We start from the raw sequence: 21,682 nt of genomic DNA, 5'->3' as shown, positions 1-21,682 counted from the left end.
ACACACACACACACACACACACATACACACACACCCCTCCCAGCTGGACTGCAACGCGTTTCATACCTGCGCGCGTTGGTGTGGAGGTATGAAACGCGTTGCAACGTTGGGCGAGCGCAAAAGAGGCGCGCGGATCCCAGCGGACCCCCCACCACACACACACATATACACACACACACACAGAGAGAGACATAAACACCCCTCCCAGCTGGTCTGCTGGACGGGATGGCCTCCGGGCTTTCCCCGCCTCTACATTGGCGGCTTGGCCTTGCCAATCCCGAGAGGCGGCGCGGCGATTGGTCGGCGGCCACGCCACGGACGGGGATTGACCCACCCCTCCTTCCAAAACCCCGCCGCTGTGTCAAAGTGGATCCCGGGCGCTGCGCGGCAATGGAGAGGCGGGAAGCGGAGCGGCCGGCGCGAGGGAAGGAGGAGGAGGAGGCGGCGGCGGAGGAGGAGGAGCGGGCCGAAGGAGGAGGAAAAGCGGCCGAGTGAGAAGCGGGGGCCGTCCCGACGACACCGAAGCGCCGCGAGTCCCGGGTGCGCGCTCCTGCCGCCCGCCTCGGCCATGCCCTGCAAGGCGCGCTGCAGCTGATCCCAAGCGCCGCAGGCCGGGGCTCCGTCGGGCGCCTGCCTTCCTTCCTCCCTGCCTGCCTGCCTCTGTCTCTCTCCCTCCGGCTGCAGCCTGGCGGGGGTGGCTGAGCGCCGGCCTCGCCTCTCCCCGCTTCCTCCAGCCGCCGCCATGCCGGCTTTCCCCTTCTGAAGATGGCGGTGGGCAATCGCTGCATCCTTTAGACTCATGACTGTCAGAAACATCGCCTCCATTTGTAATATGGTGAGCCGGCCTGGCGCCGAGGAGGGCGGCCTGCAAGGAGGAGGAAGAGGAGGAGGAGGAGGGAGGGAGGGAGGGAGGGGCAGGGCGGCGGGGCTGGGGTGGGGGAGAGCCGGTGCCTGGGCGGGAGTTGGGAAAAGGAGCGTCCGGGCAACTTTTACCCACCACGGGTAGTCCTCGACTTGCAACCGCCGCTGAGCGGTGGAATGACGCGCCCGGAAGTCGTCGCCCGTCGTTAAGCGAGGCAGCCCCGGGCGATCCCGGCTCTCTCCCTCCCCCCCATTATAGGGAGGGGGGTGCCTCATGGGTGGGGGAGGCCCTTGGGCTGCTAAGTTGGGGGGCTACTTGCAGAGCTGCCCTGCCTTTACAAGGGGGGGGTCCTCGGCCTACGACCACCACCACCCCCCACCAGATGTGCGCCGCGGAGTGAGGCATTTGCTAAGTGCGTTTCGCCCCATTTGTCGTCGCCCGTCGTTAAGCGAGGCAGCCCCGGGCGATCCCGGCTCTCTCCCTCCCCCCCATTATAGGGAGGGGGGTGCCTCATGGGTGGGGGAGGCCCTTGGGCTGCTAAGTTGAGGGGCTACTTGCAGAGCTGCCCTGCCTTTACAAGGGGGGGTCCTCGGCCTACGACCACCACCCCCCACCAGATGTGCGCCACGGAGTGAGGCATTTGCTAAGTGCGTTTCGCCCCATTTGGCGACCGGTTTGTCAAGCGTATCGTCGCCGCCGCGGTTGTTAAGTTGGGGGACAGGGTTGTTAAGCGAATCCGGCCTTCCCCATTGACTTTGCTTGCCAGAAGATTGCAAGAGGGGGTGGGGGGGGTGGGGGGAAAATCACGGGGTCCTTGGACGCCGCAACCAGCCTAGATGTGTAAGTCAGGTGCCAAGTGGCTGAATTTGGATCACAGGACCAGGGGGATGCGGCAAAGAGTCAGAAGTGTGAAAAATGCTTTTTTTTTTCTTCCTTTCCCCCAGTTGCAACTTGGAACAGTCACTTAAAGCGAAGTGGTGTAAATCGAGGGCTACCTGTATTTGGGGGTGGGGGTGGGGTATAGATCTGGGTTCTATGGGAATTGGGATGCAAAAGGTTGCTATCCCCCCCCATTGGTCAAATGCAAAGATGAGAACTTTTCTCATAGACATGTCAAACAAGCGACGTCACATGATGTCACACAATGTATTGGGACAGTTTTGCCATTGCTGGCAATGGGGTGGGCGCAGCTTCCGGATGACGTGTCTGGCCGGCAGTTTGACACCCCTGTCATCGGGAGTCTTTGACTTAGGACCACAGTTGGAACCAGCATCTGTCGTAAGTTGTCATAAATTGAGACATCTTGTGACTGGACCTGACTTTACAACCACCTTTATAGCAGTAGTAGTAAGTCACCACAGTCCCAAGTGTGAACCCAGCTTAAACCAATGCTATTTTTGCCAGAAACTGGCAAAAGAGTCACAAATCAGCCGTGACTGGGATGCTGCAACTGGTTGTAAATGGGAGCAGGTTGCCAAATGCTCAAATGGCGGTGATGTGGCTGGAGGTCATTCATTCAAACTTAGGCGATAACTGTTTAGGGAGGCCCTCATTAATTTGAACCATCTTAGGACAAACTGCCTGTAATGCTCTAGAACAGAGGTCCCCAACCTATGGGCCACGGCCCACTACCAGGCTATGGCTTCTGGGCTGCGTGGGTGGTGCTGTTTGAGCTCTTCCTCTGCTGTTGTAAAGGGGGCTTTTGCCCCTTTTCGTTTTATGAATGGCTCCAGGCAGGGTTGAACCAAGGTTGTTGTTTTTCCGCATTACCCCCCCCCCCTCAGACTTCATATTTTGAATATCTGCTCCTCGTTCATCAAGACGCCCTCCACCCTTTTCCATCCCTTTCCAAGTTAGAGACCCCTGAATTTTCAGCAGGCTTCACTTTCCAACGGATGAATGAAATAAGGACTGGGGGGGGAGGTGGCCTGAGAAAACTTGTCCCTCTTTAATGACGTGCAGAGATTTGAATGGCGAACGGGAGCGGTGTGAAGAGTGAAGCATTAAGCAGAATGTGGAGAGGTTGTGTTGTGGTTTTAGAAACTTGCTGGCCCGTTAAAGAACTTGGAGGTACAATCCGGCTGCCTTTTCTTTGATTTGGGAGCAACGTGTCCCACTTCCAGATATGTAGAAGACTTCGATTCCCAAAATTCCCCAGCCAGCAATTCAGTTCCAAATTAATTATTTGTATAAATATCTCAATGTGGTGTATCCACTTGTTTCCTCCCGTTTTCTCCACAACAATCCTGTCAGGTGAGTTGGGCTGACAAAGGTCACCCAGCTGGCTTTCGGGGCTAAGGCAGGACTAGAACTCACCGTCTCCTGCTTGCTAGCCCCAGGCCTTAACCATTAAAACAAGCACACTGTAGTTGTCCTGGATTAGGCCTACCACACAGGAAAATCTTAGTCCTTAATCCACACCTCTTGGTTAGCATCACCTTGTTTTACGGATGCCCAATAACAACAGGAGAAGCCTGTGTGAATCTTTAGCAATGATGTCTGGGTGTGATAAGGCTTGTAATTTGAGGCAAGCTCCGGTCCACTTGCAGTTGAAAAGTGTATGGTGATACGTATAATTTAAAGGGACTAATGGCATAAGCATGATGGCACATCTGGATTAGCCTCAGCACTGTTTATAAACAGGGAGCAGAAAGCTGCATTCTCCTTATTTTGATTCAGTGTTGAGATAATAATAATAATAATAATAATAATAATAATAATGATAATGATAATAATAATAATAATAATAATAATAATGAAGAAGAAGAAGAAGAAGAAGAAGAAGAAGAAGAAGAAGAAGAAGAAGAAGAAGAAGAAGAAGAAGAAGAAGAAGAAGTAGTTGGAAGGGACCTTGGAGGTCATCTAGTCCAACCCCCTGCTCAGGCAGGAAACCTTATGCCATTTTTTTGTGAAATGGAATTGTAATAGTGTCTGTAGTTGTGGGTACGTTCACAATCACAGGCCAAGCAGACTTGTTTCAATAACAGGTTGTATGTTGGGTGTTGTAATCACCTACCTATAAACATAACTTTTGAAATGACAATCTTGATTTTACAGCTAGAGTTATTCTATTTTAGGGTTACATTCCTTTCATCAAAAAAGTAAGTTGATGCTTCTACTAGCAAATTAATAAAAATATAAGGCCAATTTTGACCTTCAGCCTGAATTGTCACACTCCCACACACATGTATCTAGAACCATTCATTTGATAACTTTTTCCCGTTTTTGGCACTGTTGTGAATCATAGCACATCCAAATATAATGAAATACATACATTGGGAAGCCAAATTGTAAAAGTATTTACATAACCTCTTTTCTCACAGTAATCTTATCATTATTTTAAACAATGGTGGCTTATGGCTTTGCTAAGCAAATGTTTTGTTTTTCCACTAAATAGGCATCTGTTTAAATATATTACGACAGAAGCTTTCATGGACTAGGATCTATTTCATCATGTGTATGGTTATGCTCACTTGTTGGTTTACCTCTTGCTCACATTTTTCACACACACGTACATGCAGGCACACGTATACCCACACCCACCCACACACAAACTCATAGATGAGCAAGAGGGGAAAAACAGTTAAATGGCAGAAAAATCTGTCAGATTGAGTGTAAAGGCAGAGATAGCATTACTAATAGATAGTGCCTGCACGCAATCCTAATATTTTGGGTAGAACAGGCATGTGGTTGTTTTGCTTGAACACAAATGGGTGGAACTCAATGTGACAACAATAAGTGAAAGTTCCTGCTCACTAATGCTGCAATTATAATTTGGCTTCCATTTTGCTACTGTGGTTATGTCTCTGGGAATTATCCCAATCTTATAGTTTGAGGAGGGGACTACATACTTAATGTAATACAACTGATATATATTATACAATATTAATCATATGTTCAACTGAAGTACAGTAGACTCTCTTGGCCATACAGGCTTAGGATATAATACATTTGTTAGTTGTCAAGGTGTTGTCACCTCACTCAAAGCCATTCAGAAATATCAGGAGAGTTTTAAATAGAATTATTCCACTCAATTAACTCAGCAGAGAAAAATCCGTTATCACTATGGACTTTGGCATTCCAGATTTCATGGACTTTTTTGCCCAACGTTTGTGTTTTGTGTTTCTGGCTGGATAATTCTGGGAGTTGAATCCACCTATCTTAAACTTGCCATGAATATGAAACATTCTCTTAGGGTGATGACCTTTATCATAGATGTCCTTCTCTAAGGATTTCCTGTATATCGTCACTTGCAAAATGCATAATCCGGGTGGTTTAGTGCTTCAATCTCTCTTTGGTGAGCCTGGCAGTTTGACTGCTGTAAGAGAACTTTCTTCTTTTGAAGCAGAAGAACAAAACTGTCTGAAATGGTATAGGGTTTCCTGCCTGAGCAGGGGGTTGGACTAGATGACCTCCAAGGTCCCTTCCAACTTTTTTTTATTTTTATTTTATTATTACAAAACTTTTATTCATAAAACATGAGACTCAGTCAACTGAATACTCAAATTGACTGGCACTAATGGTTGACACGGGTTGCGGCCAGCATCCTAGGTATCAACCAGGTATCTCCTTAAAATGTAAGATGTTCCGAGTAGTGCAGTTTTTTTTTGTAGCTTTGCTGGAGTTATTGCAGAAAGCTGCAATTTCTTGGTGTATTTTGCAAAGTTTTGCAAAGTAAGACAACTTTCTTCTTTTGAAGCAGAAGAACAAAACTGTCTGAAATGGTATAGGGTTTCCTGACTGAGCAGGGGGTTGGACTAGATGACCTCCAAGGTACCTTCCAACTTTATTATTATTGTTGTTGTTGTTATTATTATTATTATTAATTATTATTCATCACAGTCAGCCAGGTGTTCAGACTGGATTTGGCATTTTTCTCTACCTATCGAGTCCTTACCAAGGACCTGGGATAGGCAGATGTGGATGTTTGGTGGTATTATAGATATAGTCGCAGGATGGAAGCAGTTCCTAGTAAGGCCACCTTTTGCAATTGACTAATGGCGAATTTGTCAATTCCAATGGTGTTCAAGTGGTGCTCCAGCTGTTTTGGGATTGCACCCAAGGCGCCTATTACTATTGGTACTACCCTGGCTTGCCTTTGCCACAGTCGTTCTATTTCTATTTGTAGGTCTTTGTATTTTGTTATCTTCTCCAGATCTTTCTCTTCTATTCTTCTCCAGGCACTGCCACATCCACTATTCAGACTTTTTTGTCATTATTATTATTATTATTATTATTATTATTATTATTATTATTATTATTATTATTATTATTATCATTATCATTATCATTATCATTATTATATCTTTGAAGTGGTAGAGGGATGAAAGAAGACTTCAGGATAGGATACGTGTGTGCTATAAGAACACACATATATAAGGTTGCATGTATATTGCAAGATCCCAAGATCTAAACTCTAGGAGTAGTTCATACATTCTTCTTCTCTAGTAGAAAACTTTAAGATGTGTCGATCTAAGCTTCCATATTTCCTCAGCCAGTCTGCTGGGTAGGGAATTCTGGGAATTGAATTCCAAACATCTGCAAGTTGCAGAGATTGAAAAACATATAGTGCAGGGGTCTTCAAACCTGGCCCTTTTATGACTCGTGGACTTCAACTCCCAGAATTCCTCAGCCAGTCATGCGTGCCTGGCTGAGGAATTCTGGGAGTTGAAGTCCACGAGTCATAAAAGGGCCAGGTTTGAAGGCCCCTGCTTGTGGACTTCAACTCCCAGAATTCCTCAGCCAGGCACGCTGGCTGAGGAATTCTGGGAATTGAAGTCCACAAGTCATGAAAGGGCCAAGTTTGAAGACACCTGATATAGTTGTTTAAAAGAAAGACATTTTGAGACAGAAATGCCTTTGGGTAAGCTGATCTTCATTTGAGATCTTTTTGGCTGACTGAACGAGCTGTTATTTCTCAATGTTTTATTCCTTTATGCTTCTGTGAGATGGCAATAGTTTTTTTGACCTGCCGTAAAGGGTTGTACCAGAGCAGCCTTTCCCCAGCCTCGTATCATCTACGTATATTGAGTCTATAACTCCCAGAATTAATAAACCAGGATTAATAAGATAATAGATCTCTCCAAGGAAAGGCCTATCGAAACTTAATTGGACGTTATTAGCCCATGACTAAGTTATTCTGGGGAGCTTAAGCGTTGTCTCTTAATTTGCCTAGTGTGTATTAAAGTGGTACAAGAATTGAAGAGAGAGACGGTAATTATGAAGTGTTATTATTGTTGTGCAGTCAAGATACAGCTGTTGCATTCCTTCCTGTAGAGATTTTATTGTACTTGGAGCAGTTTCCAGAAAAATGTTTTAAGGTCTGCACATTCCTCAAGAAGGTGAGAAAAATCACTTGTTATCATCATCGTTATATGATAAAATTTAGCTGGGAGAGGGACAAGAGAGAAATGCTGAAGCAGGGCAAATGCTAAAAGAGGTTAACCACACAAACAGGTATTTCTGGTTTGAGAATCTGGTTAGTAGAGCATTAATTCAGCAGCTGAAATATGTCACTGTATTATATTGCTAAGGGACGCGGTGGCTCAGTGGGTTAGAACGCTGAGCTTGTCGATCAGAAGGTCCGGCAGTTTGGAGGGTCGAATCCCGAGTGCCACGTAGCAGCACAAGCGCCTGTTACGTGTCCCAGCTTCTGCCAACCTAGCAGTTCGAAAGCACGTAAAAAATGCAAGTAGAAAAATAGGGACCACTACGGTGGGAAGGTAACAGCGTTCCGTGCATCTTTGGCGTCTAGTCATGCCGGCCACATGACCACAGAGACGTCCTCAGACAAGCGCTGGCTCTTCAGCTTTGAAACAGAGATGAGCACCGGCCCCTAGAGTTGGAAACGACTAGCACGCATGTGCGGGGGAACCTTTACCTTTATTATATTGCTGCCCCCCCCCCAAATTCAGTTTAAGTGCTTAATTTTTTATTTGCAAAATATAATCTTAATTAGGTTATATATACCAACCTATCTATCTGATGTTAAGAGGGTACAGTGGATATGGAAGTTCCATTGGATAAACTGAAAGATACAGATTACAAAAATCAGGACCAATTTTGTTCTTTTTGGAGATTTTGAGATGGGTCAGAGAGATGGAGGGAGGGAGAAAGAGGAGGGGGAGGGGGGAGAAGAGACCACCTGCAAGCATGGAAGTTCTTTTACTTAGAAATCATAAGGTGGTGGAGGAAGAGTAATATTAACAGAGTTGGAAGGGACCTTGGAGATCATCTAGTCCAACCCCCGGCTCACGCAGGACACCTACACACTATTTCTGAAAAAATGGCTCTCCAGTCTCTTCTTAAAAGCCTCCACTGATGGGGCACCCACAACTTACAAAGTCAGTTTGTTTCACTGGTTGATTGTTCTCACTGTTAGGAATTTTAAGTTCTAAGTTGCTTCTCTCCTTGATTAGTTTCCATCCACTGTTGTTTGTCTTTATTCAATTTGTTATAGCCGCCAACAATGAAAACATAAAACCACACAGCCCAAACTAAACTTATCTCAGCCTGGCAAGATAATAATGTTTAATGGAGGGGAACCTGGATCTTTTGGGTCTCTTGGAAAAAATTGATGAAAATGAGATATTTTTTAACTCAGTTATTGGTTTTGTACTGTACTGTTCCATTGTTTCTTGTATGTGTTCCCTTGTATGTGTTCCATTGTACGAGTTCCATTGTTTCTTGTATGTGTTCCATTGTTTCTTGTATGTGTTCCATTGTTTCTTGTATGTGTTCCCTTGTATGTGTTCCATTGTACGAGTTCCATTGTTTCTTGTATGTGTTCCATTGTTTCTTGTATGTGTTCCCTTGTATGAGTTCCATTGTACGAGTTCCATTGTTTCTTGTACGTGTTCCATTGTTTCTTGTATGTGTTCCCTTGTATGTGTTCCATTGTACGAGCTCCATTGTTTCTTGTACGTGTTCCATTGTTTCTTGTATGTGTTCCCTTGTATGAGTTCCATTGTACGAGTTCCATTGTTTCTTGTATGAGTTCCATTGTTTCTTGTATGTGTTCCATTGTATGAGTTCCATTGTACGAGTTCCATTGTTTCTTGTACGTGTTCCATTGTTTCTTGTATGTGTTCCCTTGTATGTGTTCCATTGTACGAGCTCCATTGTTTCTTGTACGTGTTCCATTGTTTCTTGTATGTGTTCCTTTGTATGAGTTCCATTGTACGAGTTCCATTGTTTCTTGTATGAGTTCCATTGTTTCTTGTATGTGTTCCATTGTTTCTTGTATGTGTTCCATTGTATGAGTTCCATTGTACGAGTTCCATTGTTTCTTGTACGTGTTCCATTGTTTCTTGTATGTGTTCCCTTGTATGTGTTCCATTGTATGAGTTCCATTGTTTCTTGTATGTGTTCCATTATATGAGTTCCATTGTTTCTTGTATGTGTTCCATTGTTTCTTGTATGTGTTCCATTGTATGTGTTCCTTTGTTTCTTGTATGTGTTCCACTGTTTCTTGTATGTGTTCCATTTTATGTGTTCCATTGTTTCTTGTATGTGTTCCATTGTATGAGTTCCATTGTTTCTTGTATGTGTTCCATTATTTCTTGTATGTGTTCCATTGTATGTGTTCCATTGTATCTTGTAAGTGTTCCACTGTTTCTTGAATATCATCCAGATCTCCTGCAGTGTGTGTCTCTTCATCACACACAATCTTCCAGTTCGCTTGTCACCGTGTTAATGTGATTGCTGAAGTTCAGAAAAATTATATTTCGCTGCTACTGCTAATCTCCTCTTGAAGAAATCTGCCTGCCTTCCCCACTACCCCCTTCCCCAGGGGTTCAGAACTACACCTAAAAGTCACTAGTTGGAATTCAGCGTCACATTTCGACATACTACGTTGGCTTCTAATGGTATCTCCCGTGTTACAGCTACTTGGAGGCTGAGCTGAGCCATTTGCCCAGCTTCCTGCACGGTTGTAAATCTCATCTCCCCAAACATATAACCCCTTATTCAAGATTTTGCTTTACTCAACAAAAAGCTCAAACCCAGTACTACTTAGCAAAAAACAGTTCCTTTACTGCAAACCAGAACAGAGCTAAACAAGCACCAAAGGTACTGCAGTACGTAGAAGTCAAGGCCTGTAATAGGACTGCACTCTAGAATTTAAAAACTGGACTTTTTCCTTCCACGTTTTCCAAGTGAACAGACACTTGGCTTGTTCTCTCGGTGGCTTTCGAAAGCATCTCGTCTATTTTTTTCTCATCTATGAGCTGACAGTTTTTGGTACCCTGGGATGATGATGATGATGATAATAATAATAATAATAATAATAATAATAATAATAATAATAATAATAATAATAATAATAATAATAATAATTAATAATAATAATAATAATAATAATAATAATAATAATAATAATAATAATAATAATATAAAGTTGGAAGGCACCTTGGAGGTCATCTAGTCCAACCCCCTGCTGCGTTCCTGCCTCACCAGCCTGGCTCCTACAGTAGTGTTTGCCATTTTGCTTTCCTGTGTTAGGAATATAAAGAAATCCCAGAACATTTTGTATAAGAGTCGGAAGGATGGAGAGTTGGGCCTTTGAGGCAGACCAGATCAGGAAGCCAAAATTATGAATGCGAATACTACTTTTATTATAAGATTGCTGCAACGGAATTTTGCAAAGTCTGAATGCCTAACCTTGCATTAATGTCTCAAATTACATTTCTGCCTCGGATTTAAATGTATACTATCCGATTGTTGCCTTATTTGTGACTCCTCCTCCTTGCTCCTCAAGGTTACAGTATATGGAGCCTCTGAATTTTTCCAACTCATCCTTATAGAATTCTTCTAGCTCAAAAGCATCCTTAGTTTTTCTTGCACATGCTGCATGTTTAGAACCACGCAAACCAAATTTTTAATATAATAATAAGTTGGAAGGGACCTTGGAGGTCATCTAGTCCAACCTCCTGCTGCAGGAAACCCTATACCATTTCCTGAAGCAGGAAACCCTATACCGTTTCAGACCAATGGCTGTCCAGTCTCTTCTTAAAAACTTCCAGTGTTGGAGCATTCAGCACTTCTGGAGGCAGGTTGTTCCACTGGTTAATTGTTCTAAATGTCAGGAAGAAGAAGAAGAAGAATAAAATCTGAGGACTGTGAAGGCCATTCTGAAGAGACCTGTTTTTCTTTAAGTAGTGCATGGTTGTTTTAGAGCTATGTTTGACTTGCTCTTTTGTTGGAATAACCTTTTAAACTTCTGTTCATCACTCAGGGAATTTCATTCATGCACACAGTTTTTACCTTGGCTAACGTTGCCTGACGTTTTGCCATGCAACTGTATTTCTGCACTAACCGCAGAAGTGGAAGGAATTAACCAGCCAACTCATTCACCTGAATCCAATTCTGGATTGCTTGTTTCTTCCAGGCTAGTAATGTAAAAAAAATGAAGCTCACTGTGATTCTTTTGTATTAATGGGAGAGAATTGCATCCCTTCCTCCTAGAAAACAAAATTCTTTCTTGAAACTTTTTTCTTCTGCATTATAGTGCTGCCTGCGGCAAGAGTGAAAAACATGTTTTCAAAATTAACAGTCAAGTCTCTGGGAGATATTTTGTGTGGGTGTGGTGTGATGTGGTGTGGTGTGTGTAATATAGCCATTCAAAAGAAGAGAGAGGCACACTTCTTTTAAAAGAATAATGCTGCAAATGATGAAAAGGCATGAAATAAGCTAAAAGAGCTGCAGTGCCAGAAAAGCTACAATAATAAGAAAAGGGACAAACAAGAAGTTGACTTAGATCTTGGTATAGTAGTTTAAGTTAGCTAATGATATAAATGGGACATAAATGGAAGAAAAAGCTGGCTAACCTGGGATACTGCTGTTAGGATAGATAAATTTTTCCCCAGGAGTTGCCATAAAACTTAATTTTTTGACTGAAGTTTTGTTAAACTCTATAATTGGATCCATTGAATATTATCCGCAGTTGATGATTGTATGTCCTCCATGCCAAAATCATCACAAAGCAATGACAGCAATTAGGCCATAGAGATGCACTGTGGTACTTTTGAAGGGGGATTGTTGTAATAAATGCAGGAGAAATTTCTAACAATGGCAGTTAGCCTAGCTGCGTTAGCTGCTGTTTTTAAATTATTACTGTTGATCATCAGACAGTCAGCCAGATGTTCAGGCTAGGTTTGGCATTTTGGTCTACCTGTCAAGTCCTTACCAAGGACCTGGGATAGGCAGATGTGGATGTTTGATGATATTACAGATATCGTCACAGGATGGAAGCAGTTCCTAGTAAGGCCGCCTTTTGCAATTGACTGATGGGGAAATTGTCAATGCCAATGATGTTCAAGTGGTGCTCCAGCTGTTTTGGGATTGCACCCAAGGCGCCTATGGCTATTGGTACTACCCTTGCTTGCCTTTGCCACAGTCGTTCTATTTCTACTTGTAGGTCTTTGTATTTTGTTATCTTCTCCAGATCTTTCTCTTCTATTCTGCTGTCTCCAGGCACTGCCACGTCCACTATCCAGACTTTTTTGTCTTTCTTATCGACATTTGTTAAGTTTGGGGTGTTATGTGGCAAGTGGCTGTCTGTTTGAATTCTCAAGTCCCAGAGCAATTTAACTTTTTCATTTCCTACGACTTCCTCTATTTTATGGTCCCACCAGTTCTTGCTTCCAGGCAAATGATATTTCTTGAAAATCTTCCAATGCACTATTGTTGCTACTTTGTCATGCTGCTGCTTGTAGTCAGTTTGTGCGATCTTCTTGCAGCAACTTACCAGGTGGTCCACAGTTTCTTCAGCTTTGCATAGACGTCACTTACTGTCTGTTGCTGTCTTCTCAATTTTGACTTCGTATGCATTTGTCCTTAAGGCTTGGTCTTGTGCAGCCAGAATTAGTCCCTCGGTCTCTTTCTTCAACTTTCCTGCTCTTAGCCATTGCCAGGTCTGGTTATTATCTGCTTTCTCAGCTATTTTTTAATGTACTTCTTCTTCTTATTCTTCTTCTTCTTCTTCTTCTTCTTCTTCTTATTATTATTATTATTATTATTATTATTATTATTATTATTATTATTATTAATTTTATTTGTATACTGCCCTTCTCCCGAAGGTCTCAGGGCGGTGAACAGGGCAGTACATGTTAAAAGACAAAATACAAAAATTAAAAGAGATTAAACAAAATGCCCACAACTCTTACAATAAGTTAAAACACATTAAAAAGTAGGTTAAAACACATTAATAAAATGGACTTTAAAGGTTTCTGACCTGGCAGAGATGGCAAAGATTTCGGCTTATTTGAAAGATCACTCGCAAGAACGTTATATTATGGAGTGGAAAAAATGGATTGATTATATCCAGAACAAATATGGGACTAAGAAGTTTCATGTAGCATTTGAATAAGTCTTCCTTTTTTTTCTCCTCTTTTTTTTTCTTTTCTTTTTTTTATATATCTTATATTAATAGTGTTTGTAGTTATCCTATATGAGCTAGAGAGAGATGGATCTCAGAGTTTATGGTTGTTAGCATATGAATGTTTATGATTGTTTTTTTTTTATTTTTTATACCTTGTACTTAGCTCTGGGAAGTCGGGGGGGAGGGGGGGAGGGAGGGAGGGAGGGATAGGGGAGGGCTAGGGGGGATTATTAAAGATAAAATGTATGATAAAACTTTTCAATAAAAAAAAAGTAGGTTAAAACACATTAATAAAACCCAACCCCATCCCATCAGGCCAGGCCAGCTTGTTAGAAGAGGTAAGTTTTTAGATCGCGCCGGAAGAAGCGGAGGTCAGGCGCCATCCGGAGCTCAACCAGAAGATGGTTCCATAAATCCGGCACACCCACAGAGAACGCCCTCCCCCTGGGGGCCACCAGTCGGCATTCTTTGACCGGTGGCACCCTGAGGAGGCCCTCTCTGTGGGAGCGTACTGGGCGGAGGGAAGTTGACGCCGGCCGCAGGTGCTCCCCAAGGTAACTGGCCATGTAGTGTTTTGTCTTCCCATGTCTCCATTCTGTTCTTCATTTAGTCTTTCTTGTTAGGCCAGTTTGGTCTCTCCAGTACTCAGTAAGCCTTCCTGATATATTAACTTCAGTGCATCTTCATCATTGTCCTTCAGATATTCTTCCAAAGCCATTTTGCTTCAACCATCTGATGTACTTGCAACATTCCACGCCCACCTATTTTTCTTGGTAGAGTCTGTCAACGTCACTGCATGGATGAAGGGTATGATTCATTGTCATTATTTTTCTGGTCTTCCTATCCATTGCTTTTAGTTCTGCTTGAGTCCAGTCCACTATTTCAGCTGTGTATCTAATGACTTGAATTGCCCAGGTGATGATTGACTTCATGCTATTTCCTCCATTGAGTTTGGACTTTAAGATCTTCTTCACTCTCTTAATGTATTCACCTCTAAACTTTTTCTTGACTTCAGTGTGCTTGATGTTGTCAGCTTGAAGGATACCCGAGTATTTGTAGTAATCATCCTCATCCAGACTGTTAATGTTATTTTCGTGGGGCGTCTTGATTCCTTCAGTTTTCACATTTGTCCAAGCCAAACTCCATTGCAATATCTTGGCTATACTGTATATACGGACAGTGCTGAGCAGCGATTCTATTTTAGATAAGAGTTTTTCCATGCAGCTTCAGATCATCCATGTAAAGGAGATGGAACAGTCTGGCAGATGTTTTCGATGCTTGATAGCCGTGGCCTGAGTTATTCAGTATCATTGACAGAGGAAACAGTGCAATGACAAATAGCAGTGGTGATAGTGAATCTCCTTGAAATATTCCTCTCTTGATATTAACCTCTCCGGCTCTCTCACCGTTGACCTGCAAATGTGTCTTCCATTGTGCCATCGACCTTTGCACAAACTTTCTGATGTTTCTGCTGACTCCTGTTATTTCTAGGCACTTGATTATCCAGTCATGTGGCAGAGAGTCGAATGCCTTTTTGTAGTCAATCCGTGCCACATTCAGGTTGGTCTTCCTTCTCTTGCAGTTTTCCAAGAACATTTTGTCTATTAGGAGTGGATCTTTTGTTCCTCTGCTATTGGGACAGTTTCCTTTCTGCTCGGGTGGAAAGAGATTGTTTTCAACTAGATGCTGTTGGACTGCATCAGCTACCACACCAGTTAGCAATTTGAAAGTTGTTGGTTAGCAGGTAATTGGCCTGTAGTTGCCTGGTGTTGCCCCTTTTACTGGATTTTTCATGATCAGGTAGTTTTTCCCCAATTGTTAGCCACTTTTCAATTTCTCCTCTTGGTAGTATGTTTATTTAATTTATTTTATTTATTTAATTTGATTTATATGCCGCCCTTCTCCCGAAGGTTGTTGAACTGCTTGGCAATGAGTGGGTATAGAACAGTTAGATGTTTCAACCAAAAACCATGCAGTTCATCTTCACCTGGTGCTGACCAATTCTTTATCTTCCATGCTCTTTTTTCTAACATTTCTGCTGTTATTACTAGCTCTTTCATTTCAACTTCTGTTTTATTTGCATCCACCTCTTTTAACCAAGCCGTGTCCTTGTTGTGTTTCTTTGGGTTATCCCATATCTGCATCCAGAACTGCACTGTTTCTTCCTTGTCGGGTATTGACTGATTCACTGCAGTTTCTCCATTGAGGGATTGGTAGAAACATTTCTGACTCGATTGAAATGGGGGGTTCTGCCTATAATTTGCAATTCGAGCTTCGTATCTATTGATTTTCTTGGCTATAGCTGTCATTTGCTGCTTTATTATTTCCAGTGCTTCCTTGATCTTCCTTGTTTCTAAGTGGTATTTCTTGATTAGGTATTCTTTGGTCTTCTTGTTCTTCAGCTTCTTTTATTTCATCTGTTCTAGCTTGCTTGCATGTGATCTTAACTTGCTGATCTTATTTTCTAGTCTAAACTTCCATTTTTGTGGTGCACTGTTTGTTTTTCTTCTTTGTTGATTTTGCATCCCAGGTATTCAGTTATAACTGCAGCTGTGCTGTACATTAGTTGGTTTATTTCTTGCAATGAATTGGTGCTTATGCTTGATATTGCAGTATTTGCATCTTTTAATGCTTGTACTGTTTCTTTCCCCTTCATGGATTACTGCCTTGTCGTGGCGAAGGGGCTTGCGTAATTCAATGAAGCTATGAGCTATGCCGTGCAGGGCCACCCAAGACGGACAGGTCATAGCAGAGAGTTCTGACAAAACGTGATCCACTGGAGAAGGAAATGGCAAACCACTCCAGTATCTTTGCCATGAAAACCCTATGGACAGTACCAAAAGGCAAAACGATATGATGCTGGAAGATGAGCCCCTCAGGTCGGAAGGCGTCCAATATGCTACTGGGGAAGAGCAGAGGGCTAGTACTAGTAGCGCCAGAAAGAATGAAGCGACTGGGCCAAAGCCGAAAGGACGCTCAGCTGTGGATGTGTCTGGTGGTGAAAGGAAAGTCCGATGCTGTAAAGATTTTTTCTCCATAGGAACCTGGAATGTAAGATCCATGAATCAAGGAAAGTTGGACGTGGTCAAACAAGAGATGACAAGACTGAACATCGACATCTTAGGTATCAGCGAACTAAAATGGACAGGAATGGGTGAATTTAATTCAGATGACCATCAGGTATACTACTGCGGGCAAGAATCCCTCAGAAGAAATGGAGTAGCCTTCATAGTCAATAAAAGAGTAGGAAAAGCAATACTGGGATACAATCCTCAAAATGACAGAATGATCTCAGTTCGAATCCAAGGCAAACCATTCAATATCACAGTAGTCCAAGTCTATGCCCCAACCACCAGTGCTGAAGAGGAAGAAATTGACCGGTTCTATGAAGCCCTACAGCACCTTATAGAACTAACACCCAAAAATGATGTCCTTATCATCATGGGGGATTGGAATGCTAAAGTAGGAAGCCAAAAGATAACTGGAATAACAGGCAAGTTTGGCCTTGGAGTACAAAATGAAGCAGGGCACAGGCTGATAGAATTTTGTCAAGAGAATACGATGGTCATAGCAAACACTCTTTTCCAACAACCCAAGAGACGGCTCTACACATGGACATCACCAGACGGTCAACACAGAAATCAGATTGACTATATGCTCTGCAGCCAAAGATGGAGAAGCTCTATACAGTCAGTAAAAACAAGACCAGGAGCTGACTGTGGCTCAGACCATGAGCTTCTCCTTGCAAAGTTTAGGCTTAAACTGAAGAAAGTAGGGAAAAGCACTAGGCCACTCAGGTATGAATTGAATCATATCCCTGTTGAATATACAGTAGAGGTGACAAATAGATTTAAGGAATTAGATCTGATAGACAGAGTGCCTGAAGAACTATGGACAGAGGTTCGCAACATTGTACAACAGGTAGCAACCAAAACCATCCCAAAGAAAAAGAAATGCAAGAAAGCAAAATGGCTGTCTGAGGAAGCTTTGCAAATAGCTGAGGAAAGGAGGGAAGCGAAAGGCAAGGGAGAAAAACATAGATATGCCCAATTGAATGCAGAATTCCAGAGAATAGCTAGAAGAGATAAGAATGCCTTCTTAAATGAACAGTGCAAAGAAATAGAAGAAAACAATAGAATAGGGAGGACCAGAGATCTTTTCAAGAAAATTGGAGAGATGAAGGGAACGTTTAATGCAAAAATGGGCATGATAAGGGACCAAAATGGCAGGGACCTAACAGAGGCAGAAGAGATTAAGAAGAGGTGGCAAAATTACACAGAAGAACTATACAAGAATGAGCTTAACGTCCCAGATAATCACAATGAGGTGGTCACTGACCTCGAGCCAGACATCCTAGAATGTGAAGTGAAGTGGGCCTTAGAAAAGCTGAGCAACAACAAAGCTAGTGGAGGTGACAGTATTCCAGCTGAGCTATTCAAAATCTTAAAAGACAATGCAGTAAAAGTGCTACACTCAATTTGCCAGCAAATTTGGAAAACTCAACAGTGGCCACAGGATTGGAAAAGATCAGTTTACATTCCAATTCCAAAGAAAGGCAGTGCCAAAGAATGTTCAAACTATCGCACCATTGCACTCATTTCTCATGCTAGTAAAGTCATGCTTAAAATCCTACAAGCTAGACTTCAGCAGTATGTGGATCGAGAACTACCAGAAGTACAGGCAGGATTTCGAAGAGGCAGAGGAACTAGAGATCAAATTGCCAACATACGCTGGATCATGGAGAAAGCTAGGGAATTCCAGAAAAACATCTACTTCTGCTTCATTGACTATGCTAAAGCCTTTGATTGTGTGGATCATAACAAACTGTGGCAAGTTCTTAAAGAGATGGGAGTACCAGACCATCTTATTTGTCTCTTGAGAAACCTATATGCGGGTCAAGAAGCAACAGTGAGAACTGGACATGGAACCACTGATTGGTTCAAAATTGGGAAAGGAGTCCGGCAAGGCTGTATACTGTCGCCCTGCCTATTTAACTTATATGCAGAGCACATCATGAGAAAGGCAGGGCTATATGAATCAAAAGTTGGAATTAAGATTGCCGGAAGAAATATCAACAACCTAAGATACGCAGATGATACCACTCTAATGGCAGAAAGTGAAGAAGAACTAAAGAGCCTCTTGTTGCGGGTGAAGAAGGAGAGTGCAAAACTTGGGTTGAAACTTAACATTAAGAAAACCAAGATCATGGCATCTGGCCCTCTCAATTCCTGGCAAATAGATGGGGAAGAAATGGAGGTAGTGACAGATTTTATTTTCCTGGGCTCCAAGATCACTGCAGATGGGGACTGTAGCCAAGAAATTAAAAGACGCTTGCTCCTGGGGAGGAAAGCCATGGCAAATCTAGACAGCACACTAAAAAGCAGAGACATCACCCTGTCAACAAAAGTGCGTATAGTCAAGGCTATGGTCTTCCCAGTTGCAATGTATGGCAGTGAAAGTTGGACCATAAGAAAGGCTGAGCGCCAAAGAATTGAGGCCTTTGAACTATGGTGCTGGAGAAGACTCCTGCGAGTCCCTTGGACTGCAAAGCGATCAAACCGGTCAGTCCTAGAGGAGATCAATCCCGACTGCTCTTTAGAAGGCCAGATCCTGAAGCTAAAACTCAAATACTTTGGCCACCTAATGAGAAGGAAAGACTCACTGGAGAAAAGCCTAATGCTGGGAAAGATCGAGGGCAATAGAAGAAGGGGGCGACAGAGAATGAGGTGGCTGGATGGAGTCACTGAAGCAGTAGGCATGAGCTTAAATGGACTCCAGAAGATGGTAGAGGACAGGAAGGCCTGGAGGAACATTGTCCATAGGGTCGCGATGGGTCGGACACGACTTCGCAGCTAACAACAACAACAACAACTGTTTCTTTGGACCAAGCTTCAATGCAGGCATTATTTCATGCCAACTAGTGGTCATGTGGAACGTGGGCACCCAGATATGACAGCTTTATATAAAGTCAAGCCTGTGAAGAATGGGCTGTTTGGGTATGATGTCACCTCTAGGAGAGTGCAAAAGTTGGGTTGAAACTAAACATTAAGAAAACCAAGATCATGGCATCCGGCCCTCTCAATTCCTGGCAAATAGATGGGGGAAAAATGGAGGTAGTGACAGATTTTATTTTCCTGGGCTCCAAGATCACTGCAGAGGGGGACTGCAGCCAAGAAATTAAAAGACGCTTGCTCCTGGGGAGGAAAGCCATGGCAAATCTAGACAGCACACTAAAAAGCAGAGACATCACCCTGCCAACAAAAGTGCGTATAATCAAGGCTATGGTCTTTTCAGTTGCAATGTATGGCTGTGAAAGTTGGACCATAAGAAAGGCTGAGCACCAAAGAATTGAGGCCTTTGAACTCTGGTGCTGGAGAAGACTCCTGCGAGTCCCTTGGACTGCAAGGCAATCAAACCGGTCAGTCCTAGAGGAGATCAACCCTGACTACTCTTTAGAAGGCCAGATCCTGAAGCTGAAACTCAAATCCTTTGGCCACCTAATGAGAAGGAAGGACTCACTGGAGAAGAGCCTAATGCTGGGAAAGGTGGAGGGCAAGAGAAGAAGGGGACGAGAGAGAATGAGGTGGCTGGATGGAGTCACTGAAGCAGTAGGAGTGAGCCTAAATGGACTCCAGAAGATGGTAGAGGACAGGAAGGGCTGGAGGAACGTTGTCCATGGGGTTGCGATGGGTCGGACACGACTTCGCAACTAACAACAACACCTCTTTTAGGTTGACCAGGCTCAGAAATCCACTCCACAAGTGGCTAAAATTACTTTTACTAAGAGTGGCTATAATAGCAGAATCTTGCAAGCCTGATTGTATTATTCCTCCTCCTCCTCCTAATGCTAGTTCAGCCAGCTAGGGAGGTTACCTGCCTGAGCCAAATACTATCCATTTTTTGTGTACTTAAAATATTGTCTTGACTCCTCGCTTGGGCAATGAAGTGGACGTAACTCCATCAAAGTCTTCTTCCATATTTTTTACATGAGGCCAGGTGAGACATTCCGGAAAGAACGACACACACAAAAGCATGGATAGCCTAAATAGATAAAATTCTGACAGCAAGATGAAATTGCATTACGGGCTCCCACCTACAAGCAAGTTGATTTTATTTATTTTTTTAAAGCCTGCACCCTTTCTGTAATTATCTGGTTTTCGCTCTCATTCTGCCATTCAATTCTTCTGAAAACCTTATCTTTTTTTTGGGGGGGGGGAGGGAAATCAGAGTTTCCCTCTTAATCTAAGCAAGTAAAAAAAACCCATCCCACTGCCCTTTTTCTGCCCTTGCCTCTTAGACAAACGAAATAGTAGATAGGAAACAATTCGATAAGATTACCCAACTAAATAAACCTGGATAGCATCAGTAAAACCTCTGTGTGTGTGTGTGTGTGTGTGTGTGTGTGTGTGTGTGTGTGTTTATTTTTTTATGTTATTCTGGGAAATGATTGATGGCAGGTTAATGGATTTGGTTGGGGAGGGCAGGCAAGTAAGCCATCTTGCTTCGTGATGTATTCCAGTTTCTCTCTTCAAAAAGAATGGATCTCGTGCAGCTCCTCCTGATTTACAATTGCTAGCATTCCTGTGGGCTTTTGTGGTTATGATGTGGATGAAAAGCCCCATTGTGAGTTTTTTTTTTTGAAGACCATCTTTTGGGGCATCGAAAGGATGAGAGCGTTCCTAACTTTGTGCAGCAACCTCAGGCCACCAATGGACTCAGTAAAGGGAGGGCGTGAGCATGCCTAGCTCTGTGAGAGCCACAATGTGCCATTTTTGGTGAAGCAAGAAAAGAACATTTGTCCCTCTCGGATCCTATTTGAATTAGTGAGAGAATAACATTTTTTTTCTTTTTTTCTCCCCCAGGGCACCAATGCCTCTGCTCTGGAAAAAGACATTGGCCCAGAGCAATTTCCACTTAATGAACACTACTTTGGGCTGGTCAACGTAAGTATTATTACTCCGTTCTGCCTAATTTGAGGCCCTGCAGATATTTAGATATCTCTTCCTTAGTAGCAATTCTTTAGCCAAGGTGGCTGAGGATTGTAGGACTTAGTAGGCAGCATAACTGAAAGAAACCAGGCTGGGGAACATGGACATTTGAGAGAGTATCGTCCTCGGCAAAGGGTAAATTTGCAGGAATGAAGGCTAACACTGGACCGGGGTTGCCTGCAAGTTCAAGATTCTATTACAAATTGGTAAAGGGGCTTGACTAAATGTAGATCAGTGCAATTAAGATAGTGGATGTAGATGTATATGGAAGCTGCATTCTCATGTCCTTGCAAAAAAAAAACATGCTGTACTTAACCCAAAGGTGCTTTTTTCAAGAGGCAACTGGACGGTCTTGTTTTTCTTTGAAGACACTTCACTTCTCATCCAAGAAGCTTCTTCAACTCTGACTGGACGGTGGGGAGTGGAAGGATTTATATTGCGTGCAGACAGCTG

The 21,682-nt window shown here is 43.1% G+C and overlaps 1 protein-coding gene across 1 annotated transcript in view; it reads left to right on the top strand.

Moving 5' to 3' along the window:
- Positions 1-357: 357 nt before the first annotated feature.
- USP46 (ubiquitin specific peptidase 46) overlaps positions 358-21,682 on the top strand; it is a 41,238-nt gene continuing 19,913 nt past the window's right edge. Inside the window, exons 1-2 of the mRNA XM_083367922.1 lie at positions 358-835; positions 21,104-21,184. Coding sequence (XP_083224048.1) covers positions 800-835; positions 21,104-21,184 — 117 coding nt within the window. The 5' untranslated portion in view covers positions 358-799. The remainder of the gene's footprint in view (positions 836-21,103; positions 21,185-21,682) is intronic.

This window comes from Vipera ursinii (genome assembly GCF_947247035.1).
Source record: "Vipera ursinii genome assembly, chromosome: 7".
NCBI lineage: Eukaryota > Metazoa > Chordata > Lepidosauria > Squamata > Viperidae > Vipera > Vipera ursinii.
This window is presented reverse-complemented; position numbering and strand designations above follow the sequence as displayed.